The sequence below is a fragment of the Symphalangus syndactylus genome, chromosome 8 (genome assembly GCF_028878055.3).
Source record: "Symphalangus syndactylus isolate Jambi chromosome 8, NHGRI_mSymSyn1-v2.1_pri, whole genome shotgun sequence".
NCBI lineage: Eukaryota > Metazoa > Chordata > Mammalia > Primates > Hylobatidae > Symphalangus > Symphalangus syndactylus.
Window position 1 is genome coordinate 130,324,624 of NC_072430.2, and position 23,337 is coordinate 130,347,960.

Below are 23,337 nucleotides of genomic sequence, written 5' to 3' on the forward strand. Positions count from 1 at the left end.
TGTAGCTGCTTAAGACCCACCTTATCTAGAATTAGAGTCAGATTCTCTGACATTGGTGCCTAAGAATTTGCATTTTAATAAACTCCCAAGGGAGTTGCATACTTCCTTGTTTGAATGCATACTAAGGCTTAGGGAGCATTGATTTGTGTCTCAACTTCAGCCAAAGGGCTGAGGATTGATGTCCAGAGTTTGAAAAAGAGATGTTCTCAGTCATAGAACAACCCGGGTGTGACTCACATGGCATTGAGGACTGAGTTTCAGGTTAGATGCCTCCTGGGGTTTATAAAGCCCAGGCAATATTTTTGGTAACTTTGTACAATTTGAGGTATTGCTGGATTCAGTTGAGCCAAAGCAGAATGAACTCATTCGTGAAATCAAGGATTTCAAAAGCACCTTTCCTGAAAATACTCAGAAAATGTTACACTTAGTGTGATCCATTTGTTTATTCATTCATTTATTTTATAAACATTTATTGCATAATTTTACTGCGTTAAAAGCTAAGAATATGAAGATTAATAATGGAGTCCCTGTCTTTAAAGAGTTCATTGCCTACTGGGGTAGAGAAGCTTATATTTTCAGGAGTGTCCACTTTTCAGTAGATACTAAATTAGGACTTTAATCTTCTCAAGAAACCTGTGGTTTTATTATTTTCATTTTACAGGTTAAAAAAAGGAAAGGTTAGGTAACTTGTTCTGATCTCACATATCATAAGTGATAAAAACCAGGTCATCTTATACATTTTATTCCTCTTATACTGTCTCTTCAGAAAATAGAAAATCAACTTTTTGTTTGTTTGTTTTTGAGATGGAGTCTTGCTCTGACACACAGGGTGGAGTGCAGTGGCACGATCTTGACTCATTGCAACCTCTGCCTCCTGGGCTCAAGCGATTCTCCTGCCTCAGCCTCCCTAGTAGCTGGGATTACAGGCATGCACCACCATGCCTGGCTAATTTTTGTATTTTTAGTAGAGATGGGGTTTCGCCATGTTGGCCAGGCTGGTCTCGAACTCCTGACCTCAAGTGATCTGCTTGCCTCGGCCTCCCAAAGTGCTGGGATTACAGGTGTGAGCCACCACTCCCAGCTTGAAAATTGAACATCAAACACACACATACATATTTTAAAGGGGATGTGCATTGTATTGGGAGCTTGAAATAAGCTATAATTGTCACTGTTCAGCATGGTAGTTGAAACTAGCCTTCATCCCTGAAAGTAATTTGTGACATGGGTCTTGCTTAAAGGACATCACTATAAATTGAAGCATTAGATGTTTTCCTCATTTTACAGGCAGAGAAAATGAGCAATAGATGTTAATTTGAAACTATTTTTCTTTATAATCATGTAATTGTCTTATTCACTTATAACTTTTAAATCTTCTTGATGAGTGACTTTTATGTAATTGGTAAGGTAAGAAAGCCCAGATACATAAAAATAAATAGTATACATAACTTAAAATATCAACATGTGATGTTTGTTATTATGTGCCTAGCAGCTGATCAGACACTGTGCATCAAGGGTGATTTTTAGATCTAGAAAAAGAAGAGCAGGAGTTAATATGTACCGATGATTTTGCATTCAAAAGCAACTCTGAAATCAAGATATGATTCTCATTTTATCAATATATCTATATCTGAAAACTAAATTTAGACATGGGAAATAAACACTGCAATTCCAGTACATGCTTCAGGTGTAGACTTGCCTAATAATTTTTCATAAAACATATGTTCTGAGTCAACAGTGCTGAAAAATGAAGGAGAATTATGAGGGGGACAATTAAAGAAATACCTGATCAGTAGATTAGAGTTAAAGATGGAAAAAATACAGGAGAAAGACTATGGAAAAACCTAAAGCCATGACAAAGGTGCATATTATTTCAAATAATATCAAAGTCTGAAAGTTAGGTACATTTTATATATAATCCCTAATTGTCATGTTATTCAAGAAAGCCAGATACATAACTTATACAATGTCATCAAAGTGAGACTGAAAGCCCAAAATCAAATTCTAGCCAATGGAATTGAAAAGTCCCTACTATTTTGGTATTACCCATTTAGATTATCTGTTCAAATAGCTTCATTTGGACTTCATAAAAACGGGGAAAATTATTTAGTCCAGAATCATGTTCCTAGCCTTGAATTTATACTTTTTAAAGTGGCATAAATGGTGTCTATAATTAATTGTAAACCCACATGAATTATTTGACTGTTCCTTTTTAAATATTTAGTGTAAAATATTCTGAGGAGTAGTGTTGCCTCTATATGTTTCCAAAATATCAATTATTTTATAACAGATAGACGGGTCAAATATGCTCATTAAAAAATACTTTTTTTCTGTGTGATGATCATTTGAAAGGCTTGTGATTTGATAACTAAGGAAGCAATTTTATTACTGAATATGCTGACAAGTGCAGAAAATTATAATCCTTCCAGCTCTATGTTATGTCAATTTCAAAAGATTTATTGAGGGCTATGTTGTTGTCCAAATTATGTAAAATTGACCCATACTTTCCAAAATATAGTTGAAATAAATTCACTAAAACTAGGGGGAAAGTTCTCAAATTAAACTTATATTTTTCAGGTTAAGTCACCACAGTAACACATCATAGGCAACTAAGTAACCTCTGCAGGGTTATTAAAAAGAGTTGACCTAATATTAAATCTCTTATCTATACAATTTAAATCAGTTTATCTCTTTAATTCTAACATACTGCTTTTCCTTCTAATGATGGAATTATAAACTATGTAATTGACATATTTAGCATAGAGAATTTTTCTAAATTAATTTCTAGAACTGATTTCAAACCCAGGTTTCATCATTTCTGGTTTATCTAATGGGCCAAACTCAATATGAAAAGTATCATAAGCCCGTGTGAATCAATATTCTTGATTTTGTTTCATCGTTGTTTATATAGCACCAATACTAACATTATCTTTTTCTGCCTTCTATCAGACAATTCTAATGGATACTTATTTTAAGGGTCAAATGATCATTTACTTAGTTGAAAACACGTTTAGAAAAGAGTGTGATGTTAGGGTAACAGTAGTTTTTTCCAAAAACCATTTACTAAGGTGCAGGTAACTGGAAATTTACCAAGTTTTTAGATGTTTAATTAAAATTATTTTCCCACTTTTTACAGGTCTAGCATACTATTTATTTGACCTTTTCAGACAGTTTATGCATCATAGCAAAGTGGTTAAATTTTATGAATTATTTTTCATCTTACATGATAGTTCAGGAGTGAGTGCTTTTTTTTCCCTGTAAAGGGGCAGGTTGTGAATATTTTCAGCTTTATGAGCCTATAGTCTCTATCCTGACTATTCAATTCTACCTTGTAGACAGTACGTCAACAAATAGGTACATCTGTGTGCCCCAAATCTTGATTTATGTACACCACCATTTGAATTTCATATAATTTCCATGTGTCATGAAATATACTTCCTTTTAGTTTTTTAACTATTTAAAAATATAAAAACAAATTCTTACTCATGGACAGTACAAAAACAGGCAGTGGGCTGTATTTGGCCAGTGGGTTGCAGTTTGCTGACCCCTATCCATTATCTTGAAAATATATGTAAAAAAGCCATGGTGTTTACATGCTTATTTTTTCCTGTATGTTTTTATAATTCAAAAATCAACCTCTTTGCCCACTACATGGGAGGAGAAGAACATTTTCAAGGAGAGCAATAACACCCCTGGCTGACCTCATGACTCCTAAAGACAGGACGAGCACAGTTGCAGGCGACTTGCGGCCTCCTGTAGTTTCTGAAGTTGTCTCCCCTTCTTGAGTCACACACACTGGGTTTCATGCCTTCTCTTCCTTGTTCCTTCACCAATGCTATCCATGGTCTCCTGGAGAAACTTCCCTTAAAGAGAAAATCCAGAGAACTTTGAGAACTCCAGCTTCCTTTTCAGCCAGGTTAAACTTACACCCCTTATGCAGGAAATGACAATTTCTCACACAACGGGCAATGCAGGTTGGAGAGGTTGGCCCAGAGACAGCAACACAGGACTTACAATGTTGCCCCAGATCATCTGAAAATTAGTATCGATTGCTGTGCCTATTGTTCAAGAAATTAAACTTTACTCTCACGACAAGTCTCAAGACTCCCAGCTGAAATTAATTCCAAGGTTAACAAGGCGCTTGCTTGGCGTCGTGCTCTGTCTCCTAGGCCTTTGATAAAGTATTGTTTTTCACATGCTAACAAATGAGGCACAAAAATCAAAATCAGTGGAGATATGCATGCTTGTATCAGTTTTATTCTGGTATCATTTTCAATATTGAAATGCTCTAAGTGCTTATTTCAGAGTATTTTCTTTTCTCTTTATGATTTATCTACTTCGACAAATTGAATATTTTAAATACATATTATGGAGACTTATTGCACTGCATTGCTATTCCTTTGTTCTTTGGAGAAAATATACTCTTAACCTCAGGAAGTAATTAATTTTATTTTCTAGAGAAAGTAATTATTGAAGCAAACAAAGTTCTTTCTTACTTATGTTACTCCTGATGCACTGAAGGATCATTAGATGAGATTGTTACAATATATGAGGATTTCTCTGTTTATATGCTTTAGCTCTCTGCCTCCTACAACCACATAAAGTGTGAAGTGTGTAGCAATATGTATTATATATATATATACACACACACACACAGTACAATATCCATAAAATGCATATGTGAAGCACATATACATTTGTATTCTATATACATATGAATTATATACCAATATTCATTCAATATACAGTATTTAGGAAATTCAGAGATATTCATGACTTTTCAATGTCATGCAATGATCAGGATCCTAATCAAGTCATTTAGGTCTTTCCATGATACCATCTTCCTTCCTTTTTAAGAATGAAAGATACAGTTAAAATTAAGAGTTGAAAAGAATATAGACTATTCACTTGATCTTTAAACATACACACACATACAAACACACATATACATATATTTACACGTACATGTGTGTGTACATATATATTTTTAATTTTAAAATAGTGTTTTTAATTTACAGAAGAGTTCCAAAGAGTGTACAGTGGGTTCCCACATATTCCACTCCCATTGTTTCTCCCATTGTTAATATCTTACATTACCATGGTTCATGTGTCATGACTAATGAATCAATATTGATACATCATTATCAGCTTAAATCCATACTGTATTCCAATTCCCTTAGTTTTTAATCCAATGTTCTTTTCCTGCTACAGAGTCCCTTCCAGGATAGGATGTAAATTAATTACACTTAGTCATTGGGTTTCCTTACCCTTCTCTAGGATGTGACAGTTTCTCAGACTTTCCTTATTTTGGATGACCTTTGCAGCTTTGAGGAGTACTGGTACGGTATTTTGTAGACTGTCTCTCACTTTGGGTTTCTCTAGTGTTTTCTCATGATTAGAGTGGAGTTATGGGTTTTGAGGAGGAAGATGGCAGAGATAAAAGTGCCTCTGGTCTCATCACATTATACCAAGTATACATACTGCCAGTACAATTTACTACTGTTGATCTCTTATTGGGGGTGATGTTTGCCAGGTATCTTGTCCTTTTGGGGTGCCAGAACAGAATACTATAAACTGGGTAGCTTATAACAACAAAAAGTTAGTTTTCACAGTTCTGGAAACTGAGAAGTCCAAGGGCGGGGTTGACAGCATGGTTATGATCTGGTAAAGACTCTTCCTGTTTGCAGACTGTTGACTTCTTGCTGTGTCGGCAGCCTGGCTGAAGGGGTGGAAGAGCTCTCTTGGGTTTATTTTATAAGAGTACTAGTCCCATGCACCTCCCAGTCACCTTGAGGAGGTCCTACCTTTTAGTACTATCACCTTGGAGGTTAAGATCCCAACATAAGAATTTTAAGGGGGTACAAATGTTCAGACCATAACACTGGGTTCCTCCAATGTGTAGTTACTTCCCTCCTAGCTTTCCATACTGTACTTTTTAGGATGAAGTCACTGTGTGTAGCCCACATAAAAGGGGTGGAGATTGAAATTTCACCTCCTAGACAGGTAGCTTCGCTTGATTTTATTTCCATGAACTTATTTTCCAAGGATATTGCTTCTGCTGAATCATGCTGGTATAAAAATCTTGTCCTAGAGATGTGTGTTCATATGAATTGAACAATTGTCCTACAGTTAACTTTCGATGTGTACTTACCTACTTATGTATACATTTTTTCTTTTCTTCATGGGATAAACAGTATAATAAATGTCTTTGGATTAAAGATAAGAAATAAGGCCATTGAATTAAATAACTAAACTAGAAGAGTTTATTTACTGGGCTTGGCTTCAAATTCGTTTTAATAGTCAATTCCCAGAGTTCTTTCAATTCCAAGGAGAGATGGAATGGGATTTTACACGTCTTTTTTTTTTTCTTTTAAGAATATGAAGAATTTTGTGATAAAAGAAAATAGAAAAGCGATGCAATTTTTTATGGGTAATATTTTTAACATACTTCATATACTGCTAAACATGCTATTTATTATATCCAAAACAATGAATGAAAGCATGACATCTTACTATCAGCAAAAAATAATATTTAGATATATTTTTGGGGGATTCAATGATGGAAATGGCCACAGTAATGACATTGGAGTTCGATTTTGAGAATTAAAACGACTATGCACCCAAACATGTGCTATTTAAAAATAAATGTGGGAAGCAGATGTATCTTCCCACAATATAATTATATTCTATGTTTATTTATCACATCTTAACAGAAATATTTTTGGGGGAGTTTAAATGGAAACAAATTGATAGCAGATATAAAATAAGAAGATTATATACTAGAATCTATATATTTGTTGAGATATTTTCAAATATGTATTTATATTTTGAATAGACAATCTTCCAGCAACCTGAGTTTGAATTATTGTCTGATGCCTAGCCATCTTTCATGTATTGGGCAATGCTTTCTTCATGGAATTTTATATATTGGGCAATACTTTCTCACTCACTACACATGTCTTCAAAAGATGAGTTAAATATTATGGAGTAAGTCTGAAAAAAAAAGTTATTTTGTTTTCCTAGCAATTCAGACCATTCTATCAATCAAGTGGACATATAACTATTTAATGTAAAATAAAAATCTAATGAATAAAATTCCAAGCTTTATAATTTTTATTCTTATTCTTCTATTATTTAGAGTTTTAAGAAATGTATTCTTACTAAATTTACACACCTCTATAGCATTTCTGTTTGAAACAAAATACATATTTTATGGATAATACAGTACATTGTATAAACATATATGAAATGTTATGCAACTATGAAATATATCGGTGACTCTGTTGTCAAAGGAATACAGAAAAATTATTTTTCAGTTGCACATACCAATTTATGCCAAACAAATTAAAGGGAATTAAGTAACACATGACTTGATGTTTGTGTAAACAAGTAAATAAAATAAAAATATAGAAGTGACGCTGTAAGAAATATCGGGACTTAAAGAAGTCTGGAGGTTTTGCAATGATGTTGAAATGTATAGAACCCAGGGTATTTTACTAAGAAGATTATCTGGATTTAATTTTATTTTTTTTGAGAGACAACAGAAACTGTTCTATGACGGTGGCTTCTATTTAACTCATAAAACTTTTATTGAAAGCCTAGGACTCTGTTTTACATGTTGGGACCACCGAGATGAGTGAGATTTGAAGCCTGTCCTCTGCGAATTCTGTTACAAATTTCATTATGACAGTTTGTAGTTACTCAATAAATTTTTCTTGCATTTTCACCAAAATAGAGTTACTGCATTTTTATTGCACAGATTATCATGTTATGAAATATTGTAAGTCTTTTGAAAAATTTCTGAGCCACTTTGAGAGTCTCCTGTTGGAACACAGACTTATTCATTAGATTAACTCAACAAACACCTAAAATTTTATTTAAAAAGTGAATGCTCGTGTCTACGGTCCTGAGCTAGGAACTAGAGGACATCAAAAGGCATAAAAAATTGTGAGAATTTGATTTAGCTTTGTTCACACCAAAATCTACCTGCCTGGTTTTGGACTAGATACATACATAGGGTGTTGTATTAATCCATGTTCCCAATTCTTTCTAGTTCTGTGTATACATACATTGAGAGGCAGCATAGTGTAGTTGTTAAAAGCATGGGTGTTGGGCATAAACTCTTGGGTTCAAATCTTGACTCTGCCATTTGTTGGCTCTGTAACTGTGGGACAGTTACCAAATCACTTTAAGTCTCTTTTTATTCATCACTATGGGTTAATAAATAGTACAACTTCAGGACATTTTGATGAGGAATAAATGAATTAAACTATGCAAAGTACTTAGAATGAAATCTGCTATAGAGTAAGCATTATGTAAGTATTTGCTCTAATTATCACCCTAAAATTGTAACAGCAAGTTCAATGACTTCAAGTGCACTCTTTTAATGCTTCCAGTCATAGAGTATATTTGCTTAAACAATTATGTGGAAGCTTCCACAACCTAGCTGAGCTCATGGGCCCAATTTTATTGCCGTCCTTGTGTGACAGACTCAACATGCTAGCTCTGTTTCAAAAAATGGTTACTGGTACACATGGTGCCACATACACCTGGAAGCAGAGGTTACTTGTCCAGTAATATGTATGTATGTGTGTATATGTATTAATATATAGTCCACACCGAACTTTCTCCTGGTCACCAAATTGACCTCATGAATCTATTTTTCCAAATTTTTGAAGTTGATTAGAATCCTTGTCAGTGTGACTATAGGGACCAATGATTCTAATGTAGACATTTGCTGAAGTATCAAAAGCTATAGCAAAAACTTCTTTGCAGAAGAAATATTTAAGTATTTACATTCTAAGCATATGGTGTGTACTTAAAATCAGTTTGATGAGATGAATTATTAAAAATATTCTACTACATTCTCTTTATAAATAAACCCGTGTTTAAAAATTATTTCAAGAATAAAAAAATGTTCATTAAAATCTTTAAAACATATCACATTCATATTAGACCTCACTGAAAAGTAATTCCAATAATTGAATTTAAAAATATGGGCACAAATAAGACAATGGAGCCAACATAAAGTTACAGGTAAATATTTGGAAAATTGCTTAAAAGTGTAAAAGATTTAATTTTCATATCATGAACTTTTAGAACATATTGAAAAATATTCATGCCCAAATTGTTGTTAAATATCACGATGTTTACTAATTTAAGTACAAAGTTTGTTTATAGTTTCCACTCTTTTATTTTTGTTTTGTAAGAGTTATTTCTTAATTTATCTTAAGAGTTTTTGGACTGGGCATAGTAGCTTACATCTGTAATCCCAGCACTTTGGGAGGTTGAGGTGGGAAGATTGCTTGAGCCCGTGACTTTGAGACCACACTGGGCAATATAGAGAGACCTCATCTCTACCAAAAAATTTTTAAAAATTTAGCTGAGCATGGTGGTATGTGCCTGCAGTCCCAACTACTGGGGAGACTGAGGTGGGAGGATCACTTGAGCCCAGGAGGTCGAGGCTGCTGTGAGCTATGATTGCATCATCGTACTCTAGCCTGGGTGAAAGTGAGACCTTGTCTAAAACAAGACAAAACAAGAACTTTAGAAGAGATATAGAAACAGCTGACATTGTTCTAAGAAACTACTAGCACAGTGCAAAAGAAATATGCTTTCATTCCATTTTTTTCTTCTGTATTCACTCTTTCTTTTTTGCTAGGTGGCATGCATGCAGTGGTTTCATGGAGACCATACAATGCTTGAGATGATTGAGAAAAAGCGTTGCTTGTGCAAGGAAATAAAGGCTAGACAGAAAACGGAAAAGGGCCTTTGCAAACAGGATAGCATGCCTATCTTGCCCAGCTGGAAGAAGAATGCAGGTGCCAAGAAGTACAGCCCTCCGCCCTATTCTAAACAGCAAACGGTATTCTGGGATACTGCCATATGAGTGTGCGCAGGATGGTGTGAGCTCCACATTTCTTAATATGAAGAGGGAGGTCGACTCGGTCATATGATAATGAACTGTTACATATCTTTTCTGTGGGAGTGGAATGCCACGGGAAGCTGTGCCTATTTGTGGCAAGTTCAAGATAAAATGCATATGTCCTTGCAATGAAGGCACACTTATTTATCCCGGATTATTTTGAATCCAGAAGATATTAAAATGTAAATATTTTACTAGTTTATGGGTGACATCTGAAATAATACACATTATACGTATATAAATTACAGAAATATCAAGAGTTTACTATATGATATAATTTCGGTATTAACTGGTTTGTTATCTCTTTTATATGTAATCCCTTGCTGCCTTTTATTATTAATTTTTGCATTAAAAAATTTTTTTCCCTTGCCCACATTTGGTTTCTGTACAAGAGCTCACAATTATAAATCATGTTCAGTCACATAATATATGCTCTGGTGCTAGTAACGTAGAAGTTGAATATCATATTTGTTAAGAGCATCTGTGCTTTTTAAGTTTCAAGGGTTTGACAGGAAATGAATGCAAACGTGATGCTTAATTTGGACGTCCAAGTTACATTGACAGCAATCTTTTTGCTACACTGGCTTTATAAGAATTTCTCTTTAGTATCCTCTGGCAATGGTTAGACTAACCATTAGTCTGACTTAATAATAACTAAGCAATGGTTAGTCGGACTCCAGAGAAAGTTACTAGGATATATTGGACATCCCAGCAGAAAACATTTCCTTCAGAAATGACTTTAGGGACATGTGTCCTTGCATCGTTGATCTGATTGGAGGAGACCAGGGTTCACTGTGACAATGGAAGGAACAAGGAATTAATAGCTCAAGAGCATGACTGCTTTCAAGAAAGTGGGACCAGTGGCATTGTAGCCACCATAATCACTATATTTAAGTAACTTTTCATGTGTATGCTTGTTTCCCCAAGAAAATGAGAAATAAACATTTAACTAGACCAGTTTACATATTTTAATACACTAAATGCCAATCTTTCTAAAAGTTTAGATCCACTAATAAAATATGTATTTCTTGTTAATTTTTTCAAACCGGTTATCACCACATTTCTGGGTCATAATCTTCTGTATGTGATCATCACACCCATTCTTACTGATTATGACACCATGACCAAAGAATTATGACCATTTTTTATTTTATTTTGTTTCAAGAAAGAGACAGGAAATGCAAGGGATGAGGGATGGGGTGGATTCAATTTTATGTGGTGGTGAAATTTAAGTTAAAAAATCATATATATCTTTTAAGAAGAACTTGTTAGTTGAATATAAATATTGCCACGAATGAATAAAAAAGAAACTATCACATATATTTTGTATATTTAAATTACTATTTATGCCTCCTAAAATTGATAGTATGTGGTTCTTTGTTAACAATCAATTTAGTATTATATTTCTGAGAGAAAAGGTGTGTTTTTGAAGTTATTGTTATAGCAGTTTTTCTTGTAAGGGTATTGACAGCAATAGTTCAGTGCTGCTCAATAAAACCAAATATAACAGGAGTTAGAGAATTTTTGTAATCTATATTGCTACAAACCTAGTAATGCTTTATCAGTAATAGTTTCTTTCAAAAGCCTTTTCAATGTTATAACATGATTTTCTAATGTTTTATAATTAATGCGTATTTTGATGTCCAATTCGAATTCTGAAAGAATAAAGAAAAAGGTAAGTGGGAGCAGTGTATGGTTGGTGTGTCTGTGAGCGTGCATGTGTGTGTATGTGTGTGAGTGTGTGTGTAATGAATGAATACTCAGTGGGAGAACTGTATACATAAAATGCTTACTGAAGTTTCAGGTTGTGCTTGTATAATTGAGGTGGTAGAAAAACAGGATCACAAATGCAGGAAATTACAAAGGGATCTTAAGTAGCTTAAATAAAACCCGCCAGCATGTTTCACCAGCTATAGATTATGTTTCAAACCTAACAGTCTATGGAGCACAAATCTAAGGGTGATGAAAATGTGTTTAGATAAAATCAGAATGGAAATAAAATGTGTTTATGACCCAAGTTGTTATCCTGATTTAAGTTATTATGACCACATATACTCAAGCCTATCAGTCAGACACAAGATACTAATTCTCATCATGTCTATGATACGTATATATTCAGGCTCAGTATGGTGATGATTAACCTTCCCTTACAGTTTATATTTAGGGAATATCTTTCTGTGGGGAGATGCAAGTGTGTTTTTCAGATGCGTATCTATCTTTCCCATATCACTCTGATTTAGGCAGAAAGTTTATTTAATGTTAAGAAGGAAACAAAAGTACTAAAATGATCTGTGTTGGATTAAACCATTCCCATTTGTTCTATCAGACTCATGCTAGGGCCAGGTTTCATGCACTCCTTTTTCAAATGCATTATTTTCTGAGGCGGTAACTTGTTTGAAAATTTGACCTTAGGCAACCATTTTCATTTATTTCCGCAAATCTCTACTTAAGTGGAAAGTGACTGAAAGATCTGGAAAAGTGGCTTCACTGAGATTTGACTCAAAAATTGTTATTCTGTGCCTATACGATTGTCCATTGTGGCAATAATCATTCCATGATCAATTTCCTTTTTGTGTATTGTTTCTCTAAATGGAGAAAAGGAGATCATTAGTATGTAGAGAAAAATAAGCTGACTTTCTGGCAGTAATCAACCGGGATACTTCAATATATTAATTTGGTCAGAATATAGCCTACAGATAGCCAGAACACTATGCCATGATAAAGCTCATATTTCTAGCAGTGCCAAAGAACAAATCATATCATGGCATGGTTATCAGGTTGAAAGAGCTCATACTTATGAAAAATGGTCCTTTCACAGCAAATTTCATAGAAACAGAATTTTATTGGTTGTCACAAGATGCTTTCATATGTGAAACACTCCTTAGCAGAGAAGATATAAATTTCTTTAGAATTGAAGAAAGGAAAATATAAAAATCTGCATTTATTTCAATTGCAGAAGCCAGCATCCTCTGAGGTATAAGAGCAGTCTATTCCATAAACACCGCCCACATCTCTCCCATGTTTATGCTACTGAAGCAAGCTTGGCGCCAAATGTGATGGATTTGTGTAAATGAAGGTTAATACTCAACCATGTAAAATAATTAGAAAAGTAAAACAGAATGTCCGGAGATTGAAATTTGTAGTTTTTAAGTGTTATATATTCAAATACATGCCAATTGTCTGGAGACAACTAGATACAACTTTACTTTCCAAAGTAGTGACAAAATTGTCTTTGAATGCTTCTAGAGAATAAAAGAATGTTTTTATTACTATATTTTGTTGGTAGGTCTTGCCTATACTGGGAATTTAGTTTGATTCTTTTGAGCAAATCTGGTGACTACGTCAATAAAACTAAATAAAGCTATTGGTTTATTATTTTAACTAATTAAATAAGACATCAACACAATGCACATACAAATGTAATTTCAATATCACTTCCATATTAAGACAAGTCAGCTTCCTAAAGTAGAAAAGAGCTTGTAAAATAACTACACTCACATGTGAAATTAAGAAACGATTCCTACGATTTAAGCAGTAAGTTATCCGAGATGAGAGGGAATTCACACTTGCAAAGAAATAGAATAAATAGCAATTCACAATTCATTGTGTCCCAAACTTAAGTAGAAATAAAAGAAAAATGGTACCTATAGCATTTAACATTATATCACTACATCTTCCATGTATACAAAATAGACAGCTAATTGTAGAATGTGGACCATTCGTTACTAATCCATTATTTAACAGTTGATTATTGAGCAACTTATGTATCAAGCATTTAAAAATTCTAAAGCACTTGGTGTTAAACATTGAAAAAGATGTCGTCCCACCCTTCAACGAGCTTAATTATGCAATCGTCAATATTTTCAAAATAAAGCCAATTGTTTTTAAGAAGATACACAATTGTGTTTACATATGGCATTCTCTTTTTTTCAGATCAAGTGTATAGTCAAGGTAAAATTCTAAACATACTAAACTTAATGTCTAAGTATAGAATATGTTTATGTGTAAGCCTCAATGTGTGCATATATAATATGTACTGCTGTCTATGTAAATCATTAAAAGGGTAACACATTTTGCCATGTTGGACTTGAACATTATGACTTGGGGTTTGGATGATTTAAAACTCTTTGATATTTGGGTCAATTACATTGCAGCAAAATGTGTGTAACATGGAAAAAATGTCTGATTATATTTCCCTTTAAATATTATGAAGTTTCAAATTTAAGGGGAATTTTTTAAAGAAATGTTGTTGGATTTATCTCAACCAAACATGTGAAAATTCTTTTGAAGTGTTCAATTGTTCCCAAATATAACTGGGTTTGCCCACCCTAAAAGCATCTACATTTACACATGTATACACCCACGTACAGTATACATACTGTATATAATATATATGAAAATGTTTAGTGTGCACTTCTTTTGATTGGAACTCCGTAAGTTAACATTTATAGTGTAGCAACTTGTGTAAAGTGCACTGTGATTATAAAAAACAAAGCACAGTAAAGTCACAGGTCTTGTTATCTTGCACTAAAAATGTGTTTACGTATTTAGCAGTTGTATGTTTACTTTCTTGCTCTTTCAGACAATTGAAACAAATAGCTATGAGAAGATGATATAAAAATTATATGTTTTTTAGTGGATAATGGCATTACATTTTTAAAAGACAGGGTTTTTAAAGAAAACCATTTAACATCCATTCCAATATAACATGTTTACCATATCTAAAAATTTGAATGTCATATTGCATTTTTCATAATTCATTAGAAATGTCAGGTATGTGCCTGAAAATTTGTGCAAATAAGCATTAGATAACAGATTTCTCTACTCATGTGTTATTAGCCATTTCTATATACATAATAATATGAACACTGATGTTTTAATGTCTCTTAATTTTTGTACTTGATTTTTTTAGGTAACATGTAATTATAAATGTACTTTGATACCACTGAAGTAACCAGATGTTGTTTGAAAATAAATTGTTTTCTTTAGTGCATTGACAATATTTTACAATACTTTTTGTGATTATTTATTTGTGCTCCCGTGTAATTATAATAAAAGCAATAGTTTAAATTAGTTGACTTTGTTGTTACTGGTATTTATTTATCAAGAAACAAAATAAGAACTTTTTCAAAGAAAAATACAACATTTTTCAATTTCTGCAGTTGACCATGAGATTGCATGTATTGTAGAAGACTGATGCTGGTGAGTATTGAGGGTCTAGACTTTCTAATTTGTTATGTGAAAACAGTTGCCCTTAATCACTGCTTGGCTTCTCCCTCAAGGTGATCCATTAAGTAAGAGGAACATTGACACTTCTCTTTCTTCCATATGTACCTAATTCCAGTTAAATGACTCAGAGTGTATCTAAGGTGTGCTGGTGGCATGAAAGAGAAAATTCTGGCAATCCTAGACTTGTGTATGTAGACAAGGTATTTATTGGAGGGGTACTACTTAGCACATTCATTTATTCAGTCATACTTTTAGAGTTAACCTGGCGTAAATAAGGAGCAAGTCAGTATGTACAGTGTTGCTAGGATATCAATATCTAAAATGTCATTGAGCATGGTAAATATATGACAAGATTCTGGAGCTCAGTCAGTTTACAAAAAATGCCTGTAAAATAACGCAAATACTTCTAATAGTTTCTAACGGCTACTTCATCAACCACTTACATACTCTCTTTTATATCCAATCTCAACATGATTAATTATAATGTCATAATGTCTCACCAATTATTTCCATGTTCATTTCATAAAAAGAAAGAAATTTATTATCACTGTTTGCTCCCACCCTTCCAGCTACTCAAATGCTCAGTGTGCTACTCTATCTTTTGTTTGAGCAAGAACTAACCTATCACCACCCCACCACCATCAACAGTCCAACCTTTCATCCATCTCAGCCCATGAAAAAAAGCTCCCCAATATTTGAAATTATTGGTTTCTTCCATTCTCCCAATCCCCATTACAACTCGTTTTTTCCATCTCTGTGATCTCAGGTTCTAATCAAATTATGCTGACACAATGATGTGAATGACTGATAAAACAATGTTCATCCTTATAGTGATTTGTATTTGAGAAGATTCTTATTAACATGCATGAGTGAATATTGGAATGTCAGGCAATGTGACAAACCAGGAGATTGGAAGAAAATAACTTTAGAGAAAATTTTGCATAATATCACCTCACCTGATGTCTTGTAGAGCGGTGGTTCTCTCAAACCTTGCTGTGCAAAAAAAAAACCAAAAACAAAAATGAACACTTAGTCAGTTCTTAAAAACTCCCAATGTCCAGAAGGCTGCCTAGAACAGTACACAGGTGCTGGTAGTTTTAAAAAAATCTAGAAGAGTCCAATATGGAATCAAATTTGAGTATTAAAGCAAACTTCTCAAACTTGAATGTACTTCTCAAACTTGAATGTACATGCTTACCACCTGAGGGTCTTGTTGGCATACAGATTCTGATTTAGAAGAGTTTGAGAGTTGGAATCTGAAGCAAGATCTCAGGAGATGCTGATGCTGCCTGTCCATAGATCACCCTTTGAGCAGCAACTCCTTGGCAACTTGCTTCTCTGCCTATACTTAGGGAGCCTTTGGTAGCCATTGCCTAGAGCACTGCCACTCAAAGCCTACTTCAGAGACCAACAGCACAGCATTATCTTGGGACTTGTTAGAATGAAAAACCTTGACATTTATCCCAGATAGATCTTTAGGGCTGAGGCTCATGGATCCTGTTTCAGCAAGCCATACAGGTGATTCTTATGCCCAGCAAAGTTTGAGATGCATTGTCTTAGACCAATGTGGCTTTCAATCATGGCAACACATTACATTCTTGGGAGATTTTTATTTAATGCCAATATCTGGGCCCCTCTCTCAGAGATTATGATTTTATTAGTCTGGGGTTAGGGCTAGACAACTTTTTCTTCTTTTTCTCCTCCACCGTTTTCTCTTTTCTTCTTTCTTTCTCAGAACCCCCTAGGGGATTAGAATATGAAGTTGGTACTGAGAAAGCTATATTAGAGAATCAACTCTGTCCCATACATTGGAAATTGCATCATTTCCCCCAGAAATAACATTTCACCCACAGGGCCAAACACAAGAATGTACCACTTCATAACCCATCTCATCAAAATGACTTTCAGGTACTTTGGGGTAAAAAGTGGTGTGAAAAAAAAGTCCCAGGTTTTGGTTAAATCAACTCCTTGTGATTGGTACCCATCTCCCATTTTAGGAGTCCAATATTTTTCATGAGATCAGGCTTATATTAAAATTATTTTACATATTGCTTAGAAATTAGTGTCAAGTGCTCTGAATTTTTGATAATAGTATTAGCATTGTGTCATGTTTTTCCCCAGTTGGAATTAATGTACAGCCCTCAAACACCCTCCCCTACTACCTTGATACACAGTATTGTGCTCAGGTTTTCATTACAATGCCATCTGTCTTATAATAGTTATTTCTTTGGGAATTTGTCTTCTCTACTTACATGGTGAGTTCCAGAAAGAGAAGCTACATTTATTTGCTATAAATTTTGTATTCCACAAAGTGCCTGGCCAATTGCTCTGCACTTTAAACTATTAGAAAATGTTCATTTATTTAATTTATGTATTTATTCAACAAATACTAACTGAAGTCCACCTGTATACCAAGCACTGTTCTGGGCATAAAAGGCCAAACTCAGTATACTGGTAAATCTTTTATTCTAGTTGATTTATATATTCTTTTGAGGTTATATTTTCTGCTCTTCTCTCTCATTATATGAAACAAATATTGGATGAGATCCTACGACACTTTATACACCAGAATTGTTATATATACATGTGAGTATTATTTAGGGAGTTTTATATCCATATATTTATTTAAACCCCACTTTTTATCCAAATAAAGCAATTGTAATTAATGTGCAAATATAGCAAGGTGACATACATTAGAAATGTGTGAGAATTTTAACAAGAATTAAACACAAGTTAGAGCATGAGATAAAACCAATCAGGAATAATTTTAGTTCACAAAATGCATACAATGATACCCTAAGTATCACTACTTATGGGTTTATAATTCATTATAATAGTAAGACTAATAATAACAATAGTAATGACCACTACAATTTATTTCTTACTTTATGCAAAACACTGAACTAAGCTTTTAAGACATCTTTTTAAATTCTTACCTCAACCCTATGAATATGTTCATTTTCTGGGTAAAGATGCTGAGGTTTAGAAAACTTTCCCAAACTAATACACAGTAGTAATTGATTGTGGAAATTCAAACCAGGCTTATCTGAATCAAAAACCAAACCAATGTAACATAGACTCTCATTTAAATTAATTTTTATTAGTTTGCTATTCATCATATACAGATACTCAAAGACATTTTAATCACTATGCAGTTCCATGTAGCCTGAATGGAAGTGACCCATCTAACTTAGGTATATATACTCATCACTAAAAAAGCAATATTTTTCTCTACAATACGATGAACTTCATAGGTACCACAGATCAGTGTAGGGGACTTTACGCTTGCTAAAATCTTAGTCCTTAATAATTTCTTATTGATCTTATAGCTGGTTTCAATGAAAAACAAATAAGTTTGCTAGGGTGAAATAGTAAGTTGGCTTTTAAATTGATTCTGCTTGTTGATTTTCCTTAGGGTAACTATTGCTGCCTTCTGGAGGGACTTTGTTTTAAAGAATGCATTAATCTAAATTTTTTGTCTTTCTTTGTGAATATACCATATGATATCACATTTATTAAGGAAAGGGAAAAAAGAAAGAGAGGGACTTGGTAGTAAGTTAAAATGTCCCATCCCACTGGGCACTTGTGCCTCAATGCTCCAGCAATATTTTCTCACAAAGGTCCTTGAAAGGTATTACTAATAACACTTCAATATAAAAAAAATCCACACCTTTTAATTTTAATAGTTAAGAATTTTTTACATAAATATAAAGCTAACATATTAAACTACTTTATTTCATTCACTGAATAAACATTTCTTGAATACTTGTTGTAATACCAGCCATGGTGATCAGTGATCAGGCTATGGTCGTGAACAAAAGACGGCAACCTCACTTATCTTTGAGCTTATATAATGGACATAATTATTTATATCAATGTTGAAGTTGGTAGTATCAACTTAACCCAACCTTCACCTTAAGGACTATAAGGTATGATGTTCAAGTGCTACTCAGATGTGGCAAAACTCCTAAGTATTCAAACGGCTGCGAGGAGCCTGCTCTGAGACTGGAAGATTATACACTGCTAGTAGAGGCATTATTTTGCCCATTCTCCTCATTCCCTTGGGGTTTGACACCTGTTTGTCAGAGATTACACATATAGTCTTACTGCTTCCTTGGTAAACATATGCTTTTCCTTTACAATAGGAAGACTATGAAGAAAATGATACAGAGGCCTGAATCCACTTTGGAGATCATTAGATAGCCATGAATATAATTCTCTCAAAATGGTCTGCTTGCCTGAGGATCCTCTAGATTTTTTCTGAGACTAGAATTCACATGTTTGTTCTACTCTAAAATTTTCTTGACTTCTCATAGCCTTCAAACGCCAATTACATTGTCCAAGTTCCAAACCATCCCGCTGTTGTTTACTGAAACCTATCAACCCAGTATCTTACATATAAGTCCCTAGAAACCCCTGCCTCCTCCCAGACTCCAGGATCATGCTTCAAAGGTCTCAAATTCAAATGATTGCATGCAAGAGAGGCAAGTTTCTGTCATCAAATATGGCAACAGGCAATAAGCAGGGTAGAGATTGAAAAACTGGAAGATGAGGAGCGGGTAGCTGGCAATACAAACTTCAACATGAGGGTATGAAGTTTGCCGGGGAAAGACGCAAGGGTAGAGATGTTATGAAGCTAAAAAATAAGATTATCTAGTTCTGGAAAACGTAATTCATCTCAAATATTGTTGGGTGGAATCTTTGAAAGAAGTTTACATCATTTTTATTTGAATGTGTAGACTCTTTTCAAATAAATATATGGATTTTGTAAAATACACCACTGAAGAACTTCATCAGAGTGGTTTGGAAAGGTAAGTGAGACAAGTCAAGGCATAAAAATGAAGAAAAATTAGTACAAGGAAATAGTAAGGCCAAAAATTGATTGGCCACCTTATCTTCTGATGACTTCTCATAGTTTGTTCTTTCTGCTTTATCAATGCATCATTCACTAGATCTAAGAAGGTGAGATGGGATATAAACAATGAATAGTCAACTGTGCAAATTCTTGAGGGAATATTTTAGGTATCTGGAGAATTGTAAAGTTTCTGAGATAAAGTGCACTTGATGTGTTGGGGAACCATACAGGTCATCATAAAGATGAGGTCAGGGAGAGAGGCAGGGGCCCGATTATGTAGGCACTATGGAGTTTATATACAGGCACTGTGGAAAACATTTTACTTATCTCTAAAAACCAAAGCCATAGGTGAAGTTTAAGAGTTTATGAATCTACTAAAGAGGATCCCTCCCTTAACTGATCAACACATTTATTAGTAAGTGTGGGAAGAAGACCAAGAATCACCAAACATTTGATAAAAACTAACAGTATGAATAAAAGGAAATTAAATAAAATAGGTAAGTAAAGGAAAAGATGTTTAATAAATTACAGTTAGATTGATTGCCAGAATTGGGTTCAATGTGAAACTAATGAAGATTAAATTTAATGGTCACACACATGTTAAAGCTACTCTAAGATGAGGGGAGAGACCCTACTAATGTGTTCGTGTGTGGTCATATAATTTGGTAAAATTTGTAAAAGTAGGGCTATTTTGACTATGGTCAGTTGAGAGTGATACCTTTTTCTACTCTAAATTACGTTCCATCCTACTTCTCCTTGCTTTGGGGGCTCTGGAATAGCTATGGGAATTTTGGGGATTTGACTAAGAAGAACTTGGATTGGATATACATTTACTTTAGCAGGGTATTTTCATGTGGCTCACATAATTCATAATTTGCATTTTATTTTTTGGTTAAAAACATCCCTCTTCCATCTATATAAGCTTCAGTCCTCACAAAATTTGGAGTTGCCTCTCATTCTCATAGATATTCATAGATATCCAAAGGGATATAATTTCCATAAACTAAAACAAACTGCAAAGGGAAAAATAAATCAGAAAAAATAAAACTCATAAAATATGGACTACTTCAGCTGCTTGCCCTTCCCTCATCCCTTCAAACAAAAGAAAACAAACAAGAGAAAATGTATAGTTAAAAGAGTGGAGCCCTTTTACCAACCATTTCAGGGAAATATGATTTGGATATCTAAGAAACCCTTAGGTCCAAAGGCTGTATTAAGCATCTTGTATACATCACCAAAATAGTCTCATTTCCTGAATATGCTCATTTCTTTTACCATATGATTGCTGCAATATTTATGAGAATTGATGAAATTCATCTACTTGGAAAGTTAAGCACATATGTTAGCATAGAAATGACTAGGTAAGAAAGAGTGTTAAATATAACTTAAAATGATCAATGTACACCTCCTCAGCTCCAAAAGTTGCCCTTCGTTGCCTGCTGTATGAAAATCTAGCTGGGCCCTTTACATTAGTCTTTCTATATAGCTGGTATGATGTTAAGCTTTGTAAGCAGAGGGTGATGGAGAGACATGGCAGGAAGAATTTCCTCTCTTCCTGGTTCTTTTTATCACTTACTTCTTAATCTTATTGTGCAGCTGCCAGCAGGACATTTGTGAGTCATTTGTAGCGTGCACCTCCATCCTATTTAAGTGGAACCCCAAAGAGATATTTTTTGCTTTTTTAGGGACTATGAACCAGGTATGTCCCAGGGAACCTAGAAAACATCTCTGCCATCCAGTGAGTCACAACCACATTTGTCTCCTGAGGTTGGATCCCAGCCTTGAGGAAGGGACTCTCACCTTTTATATATGTATTTCTCTTTCGAGCAATCTCCCCTAACCCTAGGGAAATGTTTAAGCTTCTCTTTACTGCTTTTTAGATTTTCTCTATTAGAGTTAATAGTTCTTTACTTCAAATTTTTCCTGTTCAAATTACTGTATAGTTTTTGCCTCCTAGTTGAATTCTGACCAATACACTTTTTATTTTCTTTACTATTATCATTGTGTTTTTCATTTTTGTAAACAGTTTTATAAACTATTTCTACTATCCCCATAATATAAATTTGCATTTTATAAATCTTACAGTCACTTTACTATTGATGACAGCAAAGCATTGAAACTTGTGATAAACTTTTTGAGCCAAAATAAATATTGGTTGATTTTGGTACTACTTACTTGTTAGATGTCTTAATACATCCTGTATATATTTTATTGGGGTATTCTTAATCTTTTGCTTTTAAATAAAAGACATTTGAAATTCAGCAAGTTCTCCAATTTTATTCCCCTCACTTTCAAGATTTTTGTTAATATTAAATAAAATTAAATTTAATGCATTTGATACTTAATAAAACTGAACACAGGTAAGAAAGTTGGTCTTGAGGTGGAAGAATGGTTTTATATCATCTGAAGTTGGAAAGACAGAGCAAAGGGTAAAGATATGAAGAATTTTGATGAGAATGAGGCAGAATATTAGGTGAGTTTCTGTCCTATGTTCCTAATTATCCCCAAACAGAAAGATACAAGGTCATCTGCTATCCAGAAAAGGTAGAAGACTTGATGAGAATGAGCACAACAAAGAGGGAGATGGCTATGGTTAAATAAAATATTTTCCAGTCTTCCTAAGAATGCTGCTTGTACCAGGATGCTGTTCCATAGTGTCCCTCAGCCCTCAGGGTGGGGCTGGTTAGGGAGAGCAGACTGCAGGACTGATCTGCTAGATGGTTATTACAATGGCTGAGTAGCAGTAGTTTAGACCTGAAAGAGATGAGACTAATCTTTTTTTAAAATTCATTTTTTCTCTTCTCACTGTGTATACCACTCAATTGCATTTCCAGAATCACACCTGGATGTGGCCCTTGACCGAATTTAAAACGTGAATAGAGAAGATGAGCATCCATGCCAGCCCAGTCTATGGAAGCCACTTAGATATGCTCTGTGGTGACTTTGACCTCTCCAAACTGACTAGGTTGGGCTCCCTCAACTCCCACCCTAGGCAACTTAGGCAGCCGCATGCTGAAGATGGCATAGTGTCCTTCCACTAGTTTCTCCATCAGTATGTAAAACTGAGTTATCTCTTCCCCATCTGTGCACATTTATTTCACTTGGAGCTACCCTGGACTTTTACAGAAAGGGAAAATAATCTATTATATTGATTTGTTACAGTGTGAATCTATTTGTTGTACCATTGTCAGTCCAGGCTGCTACAAGATAACATAGACTGGGTGGCTTAAATAACAGAAATCTATTCCTCACCATTCTAGAGGCTGTGAAGTCCAAGATCAAAGCTGCCTGCTGATTCGGCTCCTGGTGAGGATCCTCTTTCTGGTTATAT

At 34.2% G+C, this 23,337-nt stretch overlaps 1 protein-coding gene across 6 annotated transcripts in view; it reads left to right on the top strand.

The window, feature by feature from the left end:
- The window catches only part of NYAP2 (neuronal tyrosine-phosphorylated phosphoinositide-3-kinase adaptor 2), a 330,902-nt gene that overhangs the window by 293,692 nt on the left and 13,873 nt on the right, over positions 1-23,337 (top strand). For 5 of the 6 annotated variants that reach the window (XM_063645748.1, XM_055290803.2, XM_055290804.2 and 2 more), the window contains one exon: positions 9,659-13,286. The exons of the other annotated variant lie outside the window; for it this stretch is intronic. In XM_063645748.1, coding sequence (XP_063501818.1) covers positions 9,659-9,886 — 228 coding nt within the window. In that variant the 3' untranslated portion in view covers positions 9,887-13,286. Of the gene's footprint in view, positions 1-9,658; positions 13,287-23,337 lie in introns of those variants that run through there. 6 annotated transcript variants of the gene reach the window in all.